General features: G+C 41.3%; 1 protein-coding gene across 1 annotated transcript in view; it reads left to right on the forward strand.

Annotated features, from left to right (window-relative positions):
* Positions 1-18,122, forward strand: part of CTTNBP2 (cortactin binding protein 2) — a 140,600-nt gene that overhangs the window by 53,209 nt on the left and 69,269 nt on the right. Inside the window, 1 exon segment of the mRNA XM_084896443.1 lies at positions 14,233-14,457. Coding sequence (XP_084752569.1) covers positions 14,233-14,457 — 225 coding nt within the window.

An 18,122-nucleotide genomic window follows, 5' to 3' on the forward strand; every position in this document is an offset into this window, starting at 1 on the left:
CACAAAGCTACTGGGCGGAATGTGGTTCTCATAACTGGAGGAAGTAGTTTTGGTCAGAGATCTGTTTGTAGCAGCTTAAATATAAAAGGAAGTCGGGAGGGAAGAGAAAGCATAGATAGAATTAATTAATCTTAGAGACAAAGAAACAGTTTCCTGTGAGAACGATAAGGGAAGAAACAGAATTTTGAGAGTGGAGGGGGGGTGGGGGGGGGGAAGATTACCAGCAGGAGGAGGAAAGCAAGGTTGCATGTCACGAGGAGGACAAGGATGGGTTAGGAGCATAAAGAAGTTTGGAATGTCCACTGTGTAATAGGGACATGTAGGAGGATCGGACTCCTCCTAGCCAATAGGATTCACTAGATCTGTAGAAGTCTTAGTTAAATGAGCCCAGATGAGTCTATAGACTTCAAAAGTGTATTGGCTTTAAAATACACTGTTCTGTGCTTTAACACTGCTCAGCCTCATAAGAAAGCACAGATGGAAGATTCTAGATAGACCCAAGCTTACAGTATCATATACAATAAAAACCTAATATGCTAAGTGTCCGGTCAACTGGTAGGCCATTCAACCAATCAAAGCATAACATGCTCATGATATGCTGAGGCTGCTCACTTGTGATGTGCACTGACCACCAGGGGCAGACAGTCAACCAGTTGACCAGTCACTATGACGTGCACTGATCACCAGGGGGCATAGGTCACCTTGCTGCTGGGGTCCAGCCAATTGGGACTGAGCGAGATGGGCCAGACATGCCCTGGAGCCTCCCTGCGGTCCCTCCCCAGCTGGCCAACCTCCAGCATCCTTCTCTGACCCCAATTGTGTGCTGATTGGGTTCGTCAACCTGGCCTGCACCCTCTTTGCAATCTGAGCTGAGGGACCCCCCCGCCCCAAGTGCATGCATTTTATGCACCAGGTCTCTAGTTGAGAAATAATGGTTTGAAAAAATAGCATCTGGAGAAATGTGAGCTTTACACTGGATGGAGATGGAATGTGTTTCGGTGGGAGACACACTGGGGGAAAGGAAGGTACTGAGGGTAGCTGTGATGGAGTCTGAGGACATGTGGATGTTGAGGAGAGTTCTAGTGAAGGCTGTGGGGGTCAGAGAATTTAAGAAATCGTGAGCTCTGATAATTTCGCTTATCCATGTGATTCAAAGCCTCCCGAATAACCAAACTCTTAGACAAGCAGTTTTGTTTTCTTTTTCTCCGAGTGTTTGAATTTAAGATGAAAATACAATAACCAGTAAATATTTTATCCACAGTTAGAATTACACCTTACCTTACCTAAACATTCATTACTTTAAAAAAAAAAAAAAAAAAAAAAAGCTTACATATGGAAACATCATTAGCCTTTTTCTTTGACCATTTGGTAATCTAAGCTATTAATCCCCAAAGGGTAGTTCCACTATAAATTTCAGTTATGAGCTTGTGAAACAAAAACAATCATTACTTTTTCAATTAATTCAGACTGAAAGCTGTTTATTTCCTATGAGGAGCGGGCAGCCTCCAGGGCAGTATATCCAGGGACGAGGGTATTCATTTTACTGATGAGTTCTTTGTAATGAAGGAACAACAGGCCAGTGATGTTGCAAAACCATAGCTGTTTAGTGGCTTTCATTTCTTCCTGGGACTCTTCTCCGTCCAAGTATTGTTTCAGCTTTGGGGACAGCGTTTCTCCCAGGGGCTGTAAGTATGGATTTCCACTTTTTCACTCTCATTTCCAATTCTTACTTCCTAGATCTTCACACTTGAAGAGTGAGAGGAACAAAATAGGGATGCCATGCATAGTGTGTTCCTATATATCTGTGGTCCTGTCACTCTAACATGGGCTGATGGGCTTATGCATCTTAGGGTAGATGCTTAGTATGTCAGGGTGCTGGTGAATTTCTTGACCTTAGAAGATACCCATGGGGCCCTTGATGCCAGTCTCCTAGTGTGATTTTTGTGGCTGAATGGCATCATAGCAAAAACACTGTAACACAGATCACGTTCAGGAGCATTTGATTGCCTGTTGTACACTTCATGTGGGTTGTGTGTGTTAAAAAAAAAAAAAAGCCTTTTGTTTGTTAGGGTCATTTTAACACTGGGAAATAATAATAGAATAAGACTGTTACAAATACAAAATTAGCTTCAAAAGGAAATACTTTGGCAGTTATAGTTTTAATTTTTTGAGGTAACTACAGACTGATTTCCACCGTGGCTACACCAATCTGCATTTCCACCAGCAGCACATGAGAGGATTCACTTTGCTCCACATTCTCACTAACACTAGTTTGTTGATATATTGATGATAGTCATTCTGGCAGGTGTGAGGTGATACCTCGTCGTGGTTTTAATTTGCATTTCTGTGATGATTCGTGAAGTTAAGCATCTTCATATGTCCATTGACCATCTGTATGTCCTCTTTGGAAAAGCATCTATTCTACTCTGTTGCCCATTTTTAAGTTGCAATGTTTGTGGGGTATTTTTTGTGTGTGTTGAGTTTTATAAGTTCTTTATAAATTTTGGATATTAACCCCTTATCAGATATGTCATTGGTGAAGTTGTTCTCCCATTCAGTGAGTTGTCTTTTCATTGTTTGGCTGTGCAAAAACTCATGGCCCAGCAATTTTACTTACAAAAACTTATCCGAAGAAATCAGAAACACTAATTCAAAAGAACATTTGCACCCCTATGTTCATTGCAGCGTTATTTACAATAGCCAAGATTTGCAAGCAGCCCAAGGGCCCATAAGTAGATGAGTGGATAAAAAAGCTGTGATACATTTACAAAATGGAATACTACTCAGCCATAAAAAGGAAGAAAATTTTACCCTTAGTAACAGCTTGAATGGACCTGGAAAACATTGTGCTAAGTGAAATCAGCCAGTCAGAGAAAGACAAGTATCATGTGATTTCACTCATATGTGGAATTTAATGAACAAACTGAACCACCAAACAAAATAGAGACAGGCTCATAGATAGAGCAGGCAGACTCCTGGGTGGTGGTGATGAGGGGGAGAGGGGTAGTGTTAGGGGAATGGAGGGATTAAGCAAAAAAGAAAAAAAGAGAGATAACTCATGAACAACAGTGTGGTAATTGCAGGGGGAGGGAAGTGGGTAGAGGTGGAAGAGGGTATAGAAGGAATTTATGGTGATGGAAAAATAATAAATTTAAAATTTTTTTAAAGAAAGAATTATTTTGGAAATGGGCTATTACGATATTTTCCTTCAATAAATTGATTTTTTGGGTCATTTTGGGGGATTTTTCTGTTGATACTTTTATTTCTATGTAATGGAGTGGGAATAGTTTCTGTGGATGCCAGGCTTAATGCCAAGAAAGTACATGTTATTCTTTAGTTCTCAAACACAGCTGCAAGTATCCATGTGCCTGGTACCAGTATTTAAAAATAGACTATACAGGCAAAACAGTCTGTGCATTGACTTCCAAGCCCAGGATTGGTTTAGAGGGATCTTCTGAGTATTTGGCTGTACTGCAGCAGCTTGGACAACGCTCAAGATGTCTCGTACGCACCCTGACACATCATCCTCTTTTAGGAATTCTGACGCGCATTAGGTCAGTGGGTATGAGTGCGGGGCTGTGACCTGGGCTGTGGATGTGAGTCCGATTTGAAGCATTTGCTTTAGCACAGAGGCAGCAAAATTGCACTTGAGTCCTTTCCTGCTGGCTAGCCCCAGGGGACAGTCACTCACAGAATGGGTGGCAGGCATGTCTGCATATCCCATTCCTAGTCCTGTGGCTCCTGGGGACAGATGTATGTACTCTGAGACATTTCCGAGCATCCTCTGATGTTGTGCACAAAGCGAAGGATGAAAAGGACATGAAAGTCTGGATGAAGTTTGGATGAAAAGGACATGTGACTGGTGGCATTATCTGTCCTGGCCGAGGGACCATGACCACAGGCTTCAGTTCCGTGTAACTCTTCTCTGGGTCTGACCAGCGTGTGAGAGCTTACCTGGTTTTGGCAAAGGCTGATGACCTTAGGCCCATCCTAACTGAGTTAGTTCTTCCACTCCCCTTGTGTTCTCCAGGAAGATTAACGGGAGACTGAGGATGTGAGAGGACAGAAGCAGATGCCTCCAGGAGCTGCGCCGGCAGAGCGGGGGCGGAGATGGCAGGGCGCTGATCTCCTTCCTGCGGCCAATTCCAGGGAGCACGTCAGGGGCCACCCACACAGGAGAGCCGTGTCCATTGGCCTGAGGCCACGGAGTCTTAGTGGGAAAGTGGGTGGCATTGCTTGGACCAGTAGAAGTTGGGATTCTTACAAGGTTAGATTTAAAAGTATTATATAGTTCAGGCTTACTCTTCAGAAATGGATCACAGCCAGCCATACATCATGCTGGAGACTCAGGAAATGATTACCATTCATCTGGGCCTGAACTCCTTTGGAGAATGTGCCCCTTTTCACCGTTTCGTAATGCTTAACACATGTTTACAGGTTCTGTGATGTGTCCTCTATTACAGGCTGGTTAAGCACTCCCTTCCCATTCTGCTCACAAATGCCCAGCAGAATAGAGAAGACAAGGCAGCTGGTTGCTGAGAAATGGCCCATGTGTGGACCTCGCCTGCATAAATGATGAAATGTAAAAAGGAAGTCTAGCAGAAACACAAGTAGTTGAGCATTTTTACTGACGTGAACCAACACAAACAGGCCTTGATAAATGACCAGTTTTATATTAATAATACCAGCTAACCTATGCACCATAGCGGATGGCTTACAAAGCATTTTCACAGCTGCCCTGGCATCAAATACAATAAAGGAAGACAAATTTGCATGATCTGAAATAGCTTCTTACCCTGTTCCTGCTAACTACACTTGTCTTGTTGAGATCTGTCTGTTCCTTGAAAAAGATCAGCTCTCACCTTTTGCCTTACAGGTCCCTGTGCCTCTGACTTAAGAATAGCTTAGGAGCTTCCAACCTCCCCATCCTCCTCTTCCCCTCCCCCATTTCACACATCTGCAACCTGTCCCAGGGGCACGCATCTTTATGGCAGGCATAGGATGAAGTTACCCTCCAGGGACTGTGCCTCTTCCCAGGGATGCCCTGTGGTCTGGGTAGTGAATCTCTTAGCGACTGCAGCCATTTTCTGGTGTGCTGCGGGGCGTAGCAGCAGGTAGAGGCATTCAAGAACTGGGGAGCATTGAATGGCGGTAAAAATTGCTGGCAGGGTTTGAATCAGGACTGCTCTCAAACCATTGGCATTCCTTTCCCCTTGATTGCTGGTGATAGCAAGTAAATCATTTCAGCTGGTGGAAGGTGAGAGCGGTGAGATCTCTCTATGTTTTCCAGATGGCTCAGCAGTTCTTGTGGCTGGGGAGTCACTCCTCAGTGTCCGAGGTTGGGAGGGGTGGGAGGGGTTTGGGGAGGGCACAGCACCAAGAGCCAAACTGTCTCCATCGTCCTCTCTGTGTCCTTGGAACTTACAGTCTTAATTAAAGAGAACTTAACGTTTCCTGCTGCTATTAAAGGGAGCATATTTAAAATTTTTTCATTATAACCTCTGCCCCCACAAATAATCTGTTCTATTATCCCCACTGGACAAGAGGCTGCCTTTACTTCTTTGTTTCTTACTTTTTCATTAGCGTGTGGGGATGCTTATGTTAAAACTGTTCACACATTTCTTCTCAAGTCACAAATAAGTAGATATTTCTGAATGATCATATAGCTAACTACATTATTCCTGAAATATTGAAACATTTCAAGGAAGCTACCTGGCATTTTTTATTTTTTTGAGGTGGGTTTGGTTGGTTGTTAGACAATCATTTACATATTCATTTTTAGGAAGGATGTTTAATGCTGTTTTTTCTTTCTTGTTATGACTTAAAAGTCCTAGGTGATTAAAGCCAAATAAGAAGGTAGTTCTGTGCAGTCATGATGATGTGAATAACATGCAGGTCGGGGAGAACTGTCTGGAGATTGTTAGAACATGATTCGGCCCAGCGCCTGTGGAGGGTGCCTGCAGAATGCCTCTGAGTGTGCTCGGCACAGGCCTCCCAGAGTGGTCACCGCTTCTCTGTACAGTGTGCGACCACTCAACAAAAGCCTCTTATCTCCAACATTTACTTTACAGATCAATGGGCAAGTCAAATTCTACTCTTTTTAACCATTAGAAACAAGTTTTCTGTCACATGTTCTAAGTCATCTTTTCACCAGGAGCTGTTATTTTGCTGGTTCACTAGAATGTCACAAAATCTGATATGTTTTTGATGGGGTTATTTATTTTGTTGGAAAAGTCTATCAATTTACTCAGTATCTAGAAGCTTTAGAAAACTTAGCAAGAAGCCTATGACTTAGAACTTCAGCAAATGAAGTACATTTATGTTAGAGCCACCAGTAGAATAAATCCTGAAAATTCACCCCGAAAGCTCCAAATTACCCCCGTTATTAATGGCAAAGGTTCTGAAGTTAATGGTATAACAGTATCTTCTCTCTTTACATGTGGTGCTTTAGGACACGCCATTTGATTTACACTAGAGCTGACTTTATGTATTAAAGGGTTGTGTTGAAATAGGATTCTGCATTATTTTGTTCTATGTCTTTGCTTTTTTACTCTAATTAAAAAAAACAAAAACCTTTCAAAATAATTTATATTTTCTTTACCCATGGAGTGTCATATTTACACGTGTTTCTGTAACTGTTGGGTGATAGAGTTCATTTCCACCGATAGGCATGTTGAGTCTTCTCTTGTGTAGCGATTCATGCGTGCACCCGCAGTGCTTGGCCTCCCGCATCCATGGAGGGGGCTCTAGAACAATGGACCTTAGAAGCACAGCCTTCTCCCTTAAGGGATATGATGCAGTAGGAGAGACAGAAGAGCACACACCTGAAAATCATCTCCCAGCACACTGCAGGCTTGACAGACTTCTGGAAGCTCTAAATAATATGGAGATTTTGGCACTGACATCTGATCCCCAACTTCCCATTTCTGCGAGATACTCTAAAGTAGGGGTGTCGAACTCAATCAGAGAAGGGGCCAAAATCTAAAATCCAGCCTAAATCGCGGGCCGAATGGTTTACTAAACAGTCATAAACTGACAATGTCATAAACTGACAGCGGAGTGCAGTGATGACAGCGCGGTGCGGGCCACATTGCAAGGCCTGGCGGGCTGGATTTGGCCCGCGGGCCTTGTGTTTGACACATGTGCTCTAAAGGATATAAAAATAGGCGAAGACAAGCTAGAAAGAGAGCCATCATTGTGGAAATGATAGCTATCATGGTTGTCCAGGCACAGCCCAGTGCCTTACATGCATTATTTCTTTAATCTCTCAGAACAACAGGAACAAGAAAACCTTGGATTAGGTAGCTGTTATCCTCATGGAACCACTGAAGACCCAGGAGAATACAGTACTCAGCCTAAATTTACATAATTTGGAAGTGGCAGAGTCTATTCAAATCCTTTGCAGGGACTGTGGCTCTAACTTCCTCTTACTCTCAGCCGAAAGGAACACAGCCATGTAAACTGGCATCAGTCTGCCCGCTGAATCCCTTTATTAGAGAAGCATGTTAATGGCAACCAGCTGAAAAGTTAAATATGTTTGAGGAGACTCTACCTGCCCTGCTTATGGGTAAACACCAGTTGTGGATTGGTTCAAAGATGGAATAAACAGAAAGAAAAAAAATAATAATAAAAGGCATCTGAAAGATTTTGCAGCCTAGAAAAAGGAAAATGACATAACACTTAAGATGCAAGGAAACAGCCTACATCTGACAAAATTATGAGAAACAAGTACATTTTAGAAAGTAATTTTTAGATAGCATCTGCTTTGTGTCTTAAAATTCAAGGAAACAGACTTTGAAGTGACTGAGTGGCAGGTAAGCCATATCGTGATGAAGAGAGAGGACTGTCTGCAAAGCTGAGAAAAGAAAGCAGAGAAGGGTACAAGATCTTAGGGGCAGAGTGCTGGAGTGCTTCCTAGGTCCACCATGTCTAGCTGTACAACCTGGGACAAACCCTTGCGCTCTCAGTGCTTCAGTTTCCTTCTCTATACATGAGACTACCTACCTAATAGGGTTATTGTAAGAATTTAAAGGACTAGGAGAATCAAAGCATATATTAAAGTAACAGTGAAAAATCAACACCATTAAACAATTGAATCCATAACAAAATTAAGATCTCCCAGAACCCAGAGGAAAGGAATAAAGTTGCCGGGGTTCTTGATCCAGCATTTAGAAGGGTTCAGGAATCTGGAGAAGCTCTGTGTGTAAATTAAGTAAGAGTCCAGAGACAAAACATAACTTTGGAAGGCATTAGAGGAGCTTGGCCAAAGAAACCAAGTTCTCCTCGTCTCAGGACCCCTTGCTTTTTATTCACCCAAATTGCCCCAAGGCAAAGTAGATCTACATTTCAATGGCCAGGTTGTAGTACACAAATCCATTGTCAGATTGGTGAAACTACCTCTGGCTGTTCAGGTGTTTGGCCAGGAGGAGGCAATGACATGTAGACTGAAATGCCCTTACTGTCCAGCAGCAAGCAGTTTATGCATCCTTTTCAGGTTTGGGGAAATGCCCTCAGCCATCTCCAGATGATTCAGCCCTGCTGACATGCTGGAATTGGCTTCTGGCATAAAGTGATAGAGTAGAAAATAAGATCTAATAATAGAAGGCTAATATGCAAATGGACTTGCGGCTGAGTGGTGCCTGGCTAGGGTGGGGGACCTCAGGCCGTGCCCCCTGCCCTGGCACTGGGCTGGGTCTCATGCGATTTCAAAGTGCATGCGGGTGGGCGGCGACTTGCCTCTGGGTCCCGTTTTGTGCCCCAGATTCTGACAGGAGGGAGATTTTCATATATATTTTACTAATTTTCTTTCATCTCTGACACTTCTATTATAGAGAAAGGGCAAATAGTAATATTAAAATATTTCCTCTGCTTAATTCCATTTTAATGTGTATGAATTTCATGCACTAGGCCACTAGTGTGTGTGCATATGTGTGTATACAAGAGAAAATGGAGATCCACTAGGAGAGAAATTAATGTTTTTGAAAGAGACTAGAACAGATGGAATGATGGATGCTGCAAACAAAATGTAGCAGAATCTTTAGATTAATACCAGCCAGCACTAGGAATAACCTTAAATGTTATGTATTAATTTTAAGGGTAGAAAATGAATTGATTTAATCAGGTGGGAAAGCAGAAGGCTTACCTGAAGGCCAGAAAAGTCTGCCTGGCCTCAGACTTCCTTGCTCCCGTGCACTATGTGAAATGCCAGACACAGGTGACTGAACAATACACATTTCTATGGAAGGAGACCACCTCAAAATGTTTTCACCCAGACAACATGGCGTTCATATAAGAAAGAAAAATCATCCTCAGATTGACAAAGGTATAAAATATTTCCATCCAAAAGTGACTTGAAAATAAATGATCTAAAGACTTACCTACTTAGAAATTAGCATAAAAATAAATAATGGTATAAAAATGCAAAAAGGAGCAAGAAATTGGTTATTCATTCTTATTCTTGGCTGGGGCATCTAAGTGGTTAGGGCATCTAACTCTTGATAGATTTAGCAATTGAGTGTTGGTCAGAGCTGAGTGTGATCTCTGATGAGCAGGCAGGACTGGGAACCACTGCTCTACCAACTTTAATAAAATATGAACTGTACACAGATGATTGGGAAAGTGAGGATGTTGCCAAGGATTCATAAAAAGGATCCTTTTATTCTTAAATTTATGCTAACAGGTTTGAAAATATCAAACCTTTATAAGATATAAAAGCAAATTCTAATTAAAAATTATTATCTCCCAATATGGAAATATCTTCTTTCTCCCAATGTGTATTTAATTTATACATAATTGCAACCATAGTTATTGTAATTGCTTACTTTTAGAAGTTAATAAAATGAATTGAAATTTTATCTTAAAGAATGAGCTGGCAACTTAGCAAAGAAAATTTTGGAACTGATAATGTGAAGGAGGTTTGTCCTACCGGTTGGTAGCATTTAATAACACAAAGTATTTGTACTAGTGAATTATAAATAGAAACATAAATGAAACAGATAGAAAACAGACCCCATATTATAGAAATAAAAAGGAGAACTCATCACAAAGATGTAATTGCTTTGTGAGTAGTAACAAAAGCTCAAAATGTATGAAATAGAATTGAAGGGAGAAATAGACAATTTCATAAGCACAAATTTAATACCTCCATCAGTTGTTCATAAACAACTAGTAGTTGATAGTAAAAACAAAATATAAATAACATTATCAATCACCTTAAATAATTGACCTTTGTCACTGTATAATGTATTCAGTGACCTCAACAGAATTAAATGAGAAATCAGTAACAATAAGCTATTTAGAAAAACTCTAAATATCTGGAAATTTTTGAAAATCATTTCTCTGTAATTCATGTGTCAAACACAAAATCACAAGAAACTCAGAAAATAATTTGAACTGAATGGCAGCAAATACAGAGCCATTACTTCTACTCTTAAAAGAGCCAATTATGTGTATCTTGCACTTTGTAGTAAAAGTTAAGTATCAATCTGTATTTGCAAAGAAAATCATTGACAGTTTTGTGTTGATGATCCTGAACACAATTCAACATTTCCAGCAGAAAAAAAAAATGTGCCCACATTTGACAATGTCACATTGCGACTATCAGCTAAAGTTAAAACAAAACCCAACAAAACATAACACACAACTGTTTCACATTGGTTAAAAAAAAAAAAGTATTAAATATTTTTTGACTATATATTTATTTAAACTGGAAATAGGTCCATGATTTAACCTACTTACTAAAAGTTTGCTCAGATTTAAGAAGAGCCTGTGTGATCAAGAAGTGGATTGAATGTGTTAAGAGTATTGTACACCATACAATAGGTTGGATGTGTGAGTAGACATCAAGTAATTATAATTGGTTGTTAAAATATAAGTTTCAGCAGGGGACCCATAATGATACTAAAGTGAGGACAAAGTTACAAAATTTCCAGAAGAAATTTTGAAATCCAGTTTTGCCCACATCCTATATAATAAAAGTGTAGTATGCAAACTGTTCCCTCTACTGGGAGTAGGGAGGTCCTTGCTGGCGCAGGCAGTGGAGGAGGGGGGGGGGGAGGCCCTGACCAGCCGCTGCCAGCCACTAGGGACCCTACCAATGCACGTATTTCGTGCACTGGGCCTCCAGTTGAGGAATAAAAGAATCTAGTTGTTGGAGATTAAAGAGAAAGGTTCTTCTGAAAGAGCTTTTCTTTGGAGAGAACTGTGCCAAGTCCTGCTCCATCCAGTTGCTTCTCCCTTCATTTCAGGTTGAGAGAAAAGGGCTTCAAGGACACACATTAATGACTTGAGTTTTTCCTGAAGGCCTTGGGAGGCTGAATGGGGGTGGAGATGAAAAGCAGGAATCCTGTGGGAATGACAGAACGTTGATTTCAATGGTCATCTTGAGCTGCCAGATTTTGTTTAGATGAAGATTCATAAGTGCTTCCTCTAGACTCTGTTGGGCCATGGACATCCAAGAGTGTAAACGAGATTGATTCAGGTCCTATTTGATAGAGAGACATCGAGTCATTAGAATTGGTTGTTAGAGAACATGGAGACCTCAGCCCACTAAAACTGCTTTCTAGATATTACACATAAGGAGTGTGTGCAAGGCTAGCTCCATGGTTGTGCCACCTATATCGTGGCAAAGGGTTACATGTTTGGGTGGTTGAATGGTGTGCTGTCACCACCTTGAAATTCTTCATTTTTTAAACAAACAGCTTTGTGTTTTAATTTTTTACCAGATCCCACAGGTTATGTTTCCTGTCCTACATGTATGACCTACGTTAGGAAACTGTGGATGAAGGGACCTCAGCCGTGGGAGAAGGCGTGGTCCTCTGACGTTACCAAGCGCTCAGTGACGTTACGTGCACTGGTAGGGTCCCTAGTGGCTGGGAAAGAGCGGTCTTTAACTATGCACCACCCTCCCTGGTAAGGCTAGTGACCCAGTCAGGTGGAATGTTCCTGCTCCTCTCACCTCCATCTTCACCATCCACCTCCAGTCTCAACCCAGAGCGGGCTAACACACTGAGATAGGGTGAGCAGATTTGGATCCAAAGAGAGCGGTTTTCATAAACTCTCCCTTCCCAAGTGGTGCACGTTCAGCCTGCTGCAGAGCCCAGCCTGAGGAAGGGAAGCTGGCCTAGCATTAAGCTGGGTATCCTAATACCCAAAAGGAGACTGTTTTGTGTCTTAAAGTGACTATAAGACCTGTATTTGAGCCGAAACCGGTTTGGCTCAGTGGATAGAGCGTCGGCCTGCAGACTGAAAGGTCCCAGGTTTGATTCCGGTCAAGGGCATGTACCTTGGTTGCGGGCATGTCCACGGTAGGGGGTGTGCAAGAGGCAGCTGATCGATGTTTCTCTCTCAGTGATGTTTCTAACTCTCTATCCCTCTCTCTTCCTCTCTGAAAAATCAATAAAATATATATATTTTTAAAAAGACTTGTATTTGATAAAAGTAGTTAGAAAAACCATGGGGCTTTCTCAGAATTCCATCCAGGGCGGAGGGATGAGTTACTTGCATTAATACAAATTAAGAAATAAGTGGAAAGACAAAATGAAATTGTGTTTGAAATGGCATCTCTGAAGTGATACTTATTTGGTATACTGATTACATAAGAATCTAGAAATATCAAATGTTTTTTGATTCATAAACCATGTTAACTTCTAAGTTTCAAATGATGCTCTGAAAGCTAGCTTAGATTTGATGGTGAAATTGGACTTCTTGTAAGTAACATCTCCTGACTGATGAGATTTGGTAAGAGGAAAAAACAAGGTCATTTGCACCTGTGTTTGCCTAGTTGTTGGCTCTCTGACCGTGGTCTGAAAATGGAAAAGTTTAGTTCAAAGTGGTTGCTTCCAACGTGAGGAAATGTAGGTAATGTATCTTCAGAAAACACGCTTAACATTTTGGACATTAAGCTTGCTTTATAATAAAGTAATTTCATTTTCCGCCAGCAGTGACATAGAATGATGTTTTTCTAGCGGCTATTCTAAATGACCTGCGTTGGGAAAATGCGGCTATATATTTCTACTGCTGTTTCCAATTTTATGTGAAGACTGTTGTAGGCTAATTATCTAGAATTGCATTTAGTGCCATGTGGATGTGCAATTAACTTTGACGCTCATAGACTGACAGAGTAAAATGAGGTTGCATTCTTTCCTGGGATTCTATGAACTATATTTTAATGCCCTTCAATGATGAGATATTTACTTTTTTTTTAATGTACTTTTTAGAATTGATTTGAGAGAAAGAGAGGAAGGGAGAGAGAAAAAGAGAAGGAAAAAGAGACAGAAACAGAGAGAAATAATGATTTGTTTTCCCAGTTATTTATGAATTCATTGGTTACTTCTTAAACGTGCCCTGACCAGAGAGCAAGCCTGTAACCTTGGCGTATGGGATGCTCTAATCAACTGAGGTACCCGGCCAGAGCAAGATATTTACATCTTCTTAAATTTTCTAGTCTTATTTTTATTTTTAAAAATATGTTTTCATTGATTTTTTTTTTAGAGAGAAAGGAAGGGAGAGGGCTAGAGAGAAATATCGATGAGAGAGAAACGTTGATTGGTTGCCTTCTGCAGGCTCCCTACTGCAGATCAAACCTGAAATGTGGGCATGTGCCCTGACCAGGAATTGTCCTGGTGACCTCTTGTTTCATAGGTCAGTGCTCAACCACTGAGCCATACCAGCCTGGCTATGGAGGTTTTTTGTAGTTGTTCAAGCTTTACAAAATGTGAATGGATTTTTTACTTTAAAAATTTCATGACATAATTTCTTCTTTGTCAAATATCCTTATCAATTCTTTCTGGCTATACAAAACTTGTAAGAGATTTATATTTTTGACTTGGTAAGTACTATGTGAAGTATAATTTATATGAATGTAGAGATCATTTTATTTTTGAACTTTTGCTAAAGCTTATTTTAACTGTTGAACTTTCTGATTTTACTTTAAATTAGGGAAAGCTGCCCCTAAAGTTCAGTTCCTTGAAGAAGTGAATGTCATGGGAAATATGTATTTGTATCGTTTGCCATGTAAAAGCCAGTGTAAAGGTATGATAGACACAGTGGCATGCCAGGCTGTCAGGGCTGGGGACACATCCCCCTCCCGTCTTGCTCCCCGCCTGACATCACACTTCAGCCACTACTCGGAACGGTTGTGAACACCGTTTGGAAAAGCAATCGCAAAACCTTCTTACCCATCTCTTACCTTTTCATTCCTTTCTTCAGCGCATTCCTCTGCTTCTGTTTCAGGCTCGCCGGAAGGAGGTGTTTGTCCAGGAACGCTATGGAAGGTTTAACTTAAATGACCCGTTCCTGGCGCTGCAGAGGGACTACGAGGCAGGCGCTGGCGACAAAGAGAAGAAGCCCGTCTGTACCAACCCCCTGTCCATCCTGGAGGCGGTCATGGGCCACTGCAGGAAAATGCAGGAAAGGATGTCCGCGCAGCTGGCTGCTGCCGAGAGCAGACAAAAGAAGGTATTGGTCCCACAACACAGTGTAGAGGGCAGAAACGACCTCTGAGGTTATCCTTTGTTCTTAAATATTGTGTTTTTAGGAGGAGCTGGAATAAGTACTTAGAAATGCAAAATTCTGACTGATTCTGATGGGGTTTTTTGAAATGTCACTCAAAACAAACACAAAACATTAAACCAGAAAGGATGTCTGATAAAATAGTAACTCTTGTCACTCAAAATAAACAAACAAACAAATACAAAACACTAAACCAGAAAGGATGTCTGATAAAATAGTAACTCTTCTTCTTTGAGTTTCTCTTTTCTATGGCTACAAGACATGCTTAACTGCTAGGGAGGTGATCCAGTAATGCAACCAGGGATCTGATCATATGTGGCATCCCCAACTTACTGTATCCAGCTTCTGTCTCAGATATTTTTTTCAAATTAAAAATTGCTTAAATTATTTCTTTGGAAAGTGAAACCAGCATGAGGAGAAGTAGAAGGAAAGTTTGCGTGCAATCTCCCTGCGTGTCATGGTGCAGTCCTGGTTAGTCTCAGGCTTGCCTCCGGGGTCTGATAGCTGTGTGTGCTGCAGACCGCCAGGCTCCCGCTCACTCACATGTGTTTCATTTAAACCAGCTTCCTCCCCACCCCGGCCTCCCCCACCAGCACACACGTACTTATTGTGCATGAGTAGATGCTTCGGAGTCCTGAGTGATAGAAGCTTACCATCATCAGCCATGCAGAAATAGAAGTTTAAATTTTGTCCTTCCAGTACACAGACAAGCTCCGAATTCCCTTTAGAAAAGAGAGTAAGGAAATTGTAGAAGCTAATGATGCCTAGTATAATTAGAAGTAAGAGCAATGTATTCTTTCAACCATCATTAAAGCATAAATTAAAATGTTTCTATTTGTCCTTTTCAGAGAACTTGTTATCGCTTCCATGTAACACCTGCTTGATAATCACCCTGAATGTGCCATATTGTAAATATTTATGACACTGTCATTGATGTGTATGTCTTTTCTCTGTAGTTATATCTTTGCATTAACATATGCATGCCAGTGTTCTGGAGTGGGCGTTGACTAAAAGCAAACACTTTCATCATAATGTCAAGTGGTAAGAAAATAAAGCCCTGGGTAAATTAGTGAAGAAGAAAGAATTGAAGGCTTTCTATGCACCTGAGGTGGAATCAAACAGTTTTACTTAAGACATTCCAAACCCTCCACAAAGCCCAGCAGACAACCACTGAGGCCTCCGAAAATGGTCAAAAATCCCCACAAACCACACAAGCAAGAGTTAATGTATTTTAGCTGATGTCACTGAAGCTCATTTTTATTTCTTGAATGATACACATTTTCGTTATGTTCTTAACATGTCAAATGAGCTATTTCATAAGAAAGTTTTTCTGGGTTTTCTGCTGTTATCAGAAGTTGAGAAAATATTTTGTTTTCATGGTAGTTTTTCACTTACTATACAAAATACATGCTCTCCTAAATTTTACTTCAGTTTTGCATTTTATCATTTCTCTTGTAGAAAATGAAGAAGAAACTTATTTTGAGATCAATCAATGATTTTATTATCTAGCTTATTTTTTTTAAATCAGCTTACATCCTGTTTGTTTCTGAATGACTGGATCATTTCCAACCTGGCTGGTAGTGAAAGGAAATTGTTCCTGTCCTGCGAGTCCTGACAGACTAATATGAAATGAGCCAGCGATTGGTCGCTCACATGTAACGGGGATACAGTAGTTCTTTATGGCTGATTCGTTGGCTGTGTAGTCTCAGTGAAGGGTTGCTTTGACAGGCAGCACTATCTTCTGTCCTTAGAGGATATTCTGTTCTGGTAGATTGTACATGTAAAAAGAGTTACAGTTTCTACTCGTATCCTGAATCTTGCAAAGAAAATATCATATCAAGTGATGAGGTCAGAAAACAAGTCATCTTTTTAGCAATAAAACTACCTGTCACCTTTAGTTTTGAAAGTTTTTTTTTTATTTTAATTTTTATATATTGAATTGAAAGAGAAATAGTGCAGGAGGAGTTTCTGTCTTTTCCACGTCCCATCTCCGTCACAGAAAAGGAAACAGTCGGGTTCCTGAGTGGAGGAGCTGGGGATTAAGAAATTAAAGAAAGAAAGAGACCAAGAGGCAGAAATAGATTCATCAAGCTGGGAGCTAGGTGGGCGCCATTCCCTCTGATGGAGAAGCAGAAAGCACCTGAGCCACGCAGCAGGTTTATTTTATAGGGTCAAAGGAGCTTATTTGCATTCTTAATAGGCCCTAGCATTAATGGATTTACATATCTAGACCCACCCCTGCTGACACCTGGACAAAGGTAAGCCAGAACTGACCATACCCCCCACCTTCTTGGGGAGGATGTAACGCGGACACTGCCAGTGCCTCGGGCTCAGCTGACAATTTAAAGAATGTCCATATGCCTTCCCAGGTACGAGAGAGAGAGAGAGAGAGAGAGAGAGAGAGAGAGAGAGAGAGAGAGAGAGAGAGAGAGAGATTGATTTGTTGCTCTACTTATTTATGCATTCATTGGTTGATTCTTGTATGTGCCCTGACCAGAATCAAATGCACAACCTTAGCGTATTGGATGATGCTCTTAACTGAGCCACCTAGCCAGGGCCTGAAAGTATTTTAACCAGACATTTTCAGTACCCTTGCAGCTTTAGAAATCTAAAATCAGTAAGACAAACCCATTCCTTTCAATCAGTCCAGTTCCTTAAGTTACTGTCAGAGAAAAAACCGGGGGAAGCAAAGGCCCTGTTATCTACAACTCCAGTGTTTCTGACCAGACGCCAGGCACAGCTCGTGGGGGATTCTAACACATTTGGCCTGACCGCTGCTCTGCTTGGCCTCTCCTGAGGAGAGGAGGTGGCTTCTTGCTCACTCAAGCATTGGTTCCTGCCGAGACTCCTAATAGGAGGGTTAGCTGGTCATTTGCGTGCCAGGAAAATTTGGGCAGGAATAAATTTGGGTGACAGACTGAGCACTTAAAGCCGTTTTGAATAAGCTAATGAGTAATCGGCATGGGGGACTTTGCCTCCAGTAGTCTACTCTGCGTTGAGAGCCTGTACCCTGGGTAGGTTAGAATGATATTTGGGGGTTTTTAGTACTTACCTTGTACATCATCTGTTAAAAGAGTTTCTATCCTAATTTGTTTTCAATCATTTTGCTCACACTTAGAAAGTATAATTTCTAACTCTAACATAGGAGGGACTTTATAACTTAAGCAGAGCCTTTGAAAGTAAGAAGCCAAGATAATAACTCGGGAATTCTGAAGGGAGTGATATTTTTTCCACCAGTGAAAAAAACTAAAAGTAGCTCTGTCTATTGGGTATAGCTGCTTCTCGGTGGTGGCTCAGCAAAATGAAGTCCGTGGCACGGCAATAGATGCATCAGGAAGGGTTTTAGTTGTGAGCAAACGGAGCCAATATTGATTGAGTTAAGCAGAAAAGGTGTTCATTGGTTGTTTTACATTATGGTAAAGCCTGGCTGGGGGACCAGCTCTCACCAGCCATCATCACCCGGTTTGACGTGGGTGATGTTTTTGCTCAACGGGATCTGGATACTGCTGACTCCAGACAGCACCACTGCCATCACTGCTCTGGGTCTGGAGAGAGGCCTCCCTGGCCCTGCCTCGTTGCATCCCTCATTTCCCACTGGAAGCCTAAGAACA

This window comes from Pipistrellus hanaki (genome assembly GCF_964339955.1).
Source record: "Pipistrellus hanaki genome assembly, chromosome: 10".
NCBI classification, from domain to species: Eukaryota; Metazoa; Chordata; class Mammalia; order Chiroptera; family Vespertilionidae; genus Pipistrellus; species Pipistrellus hanaki.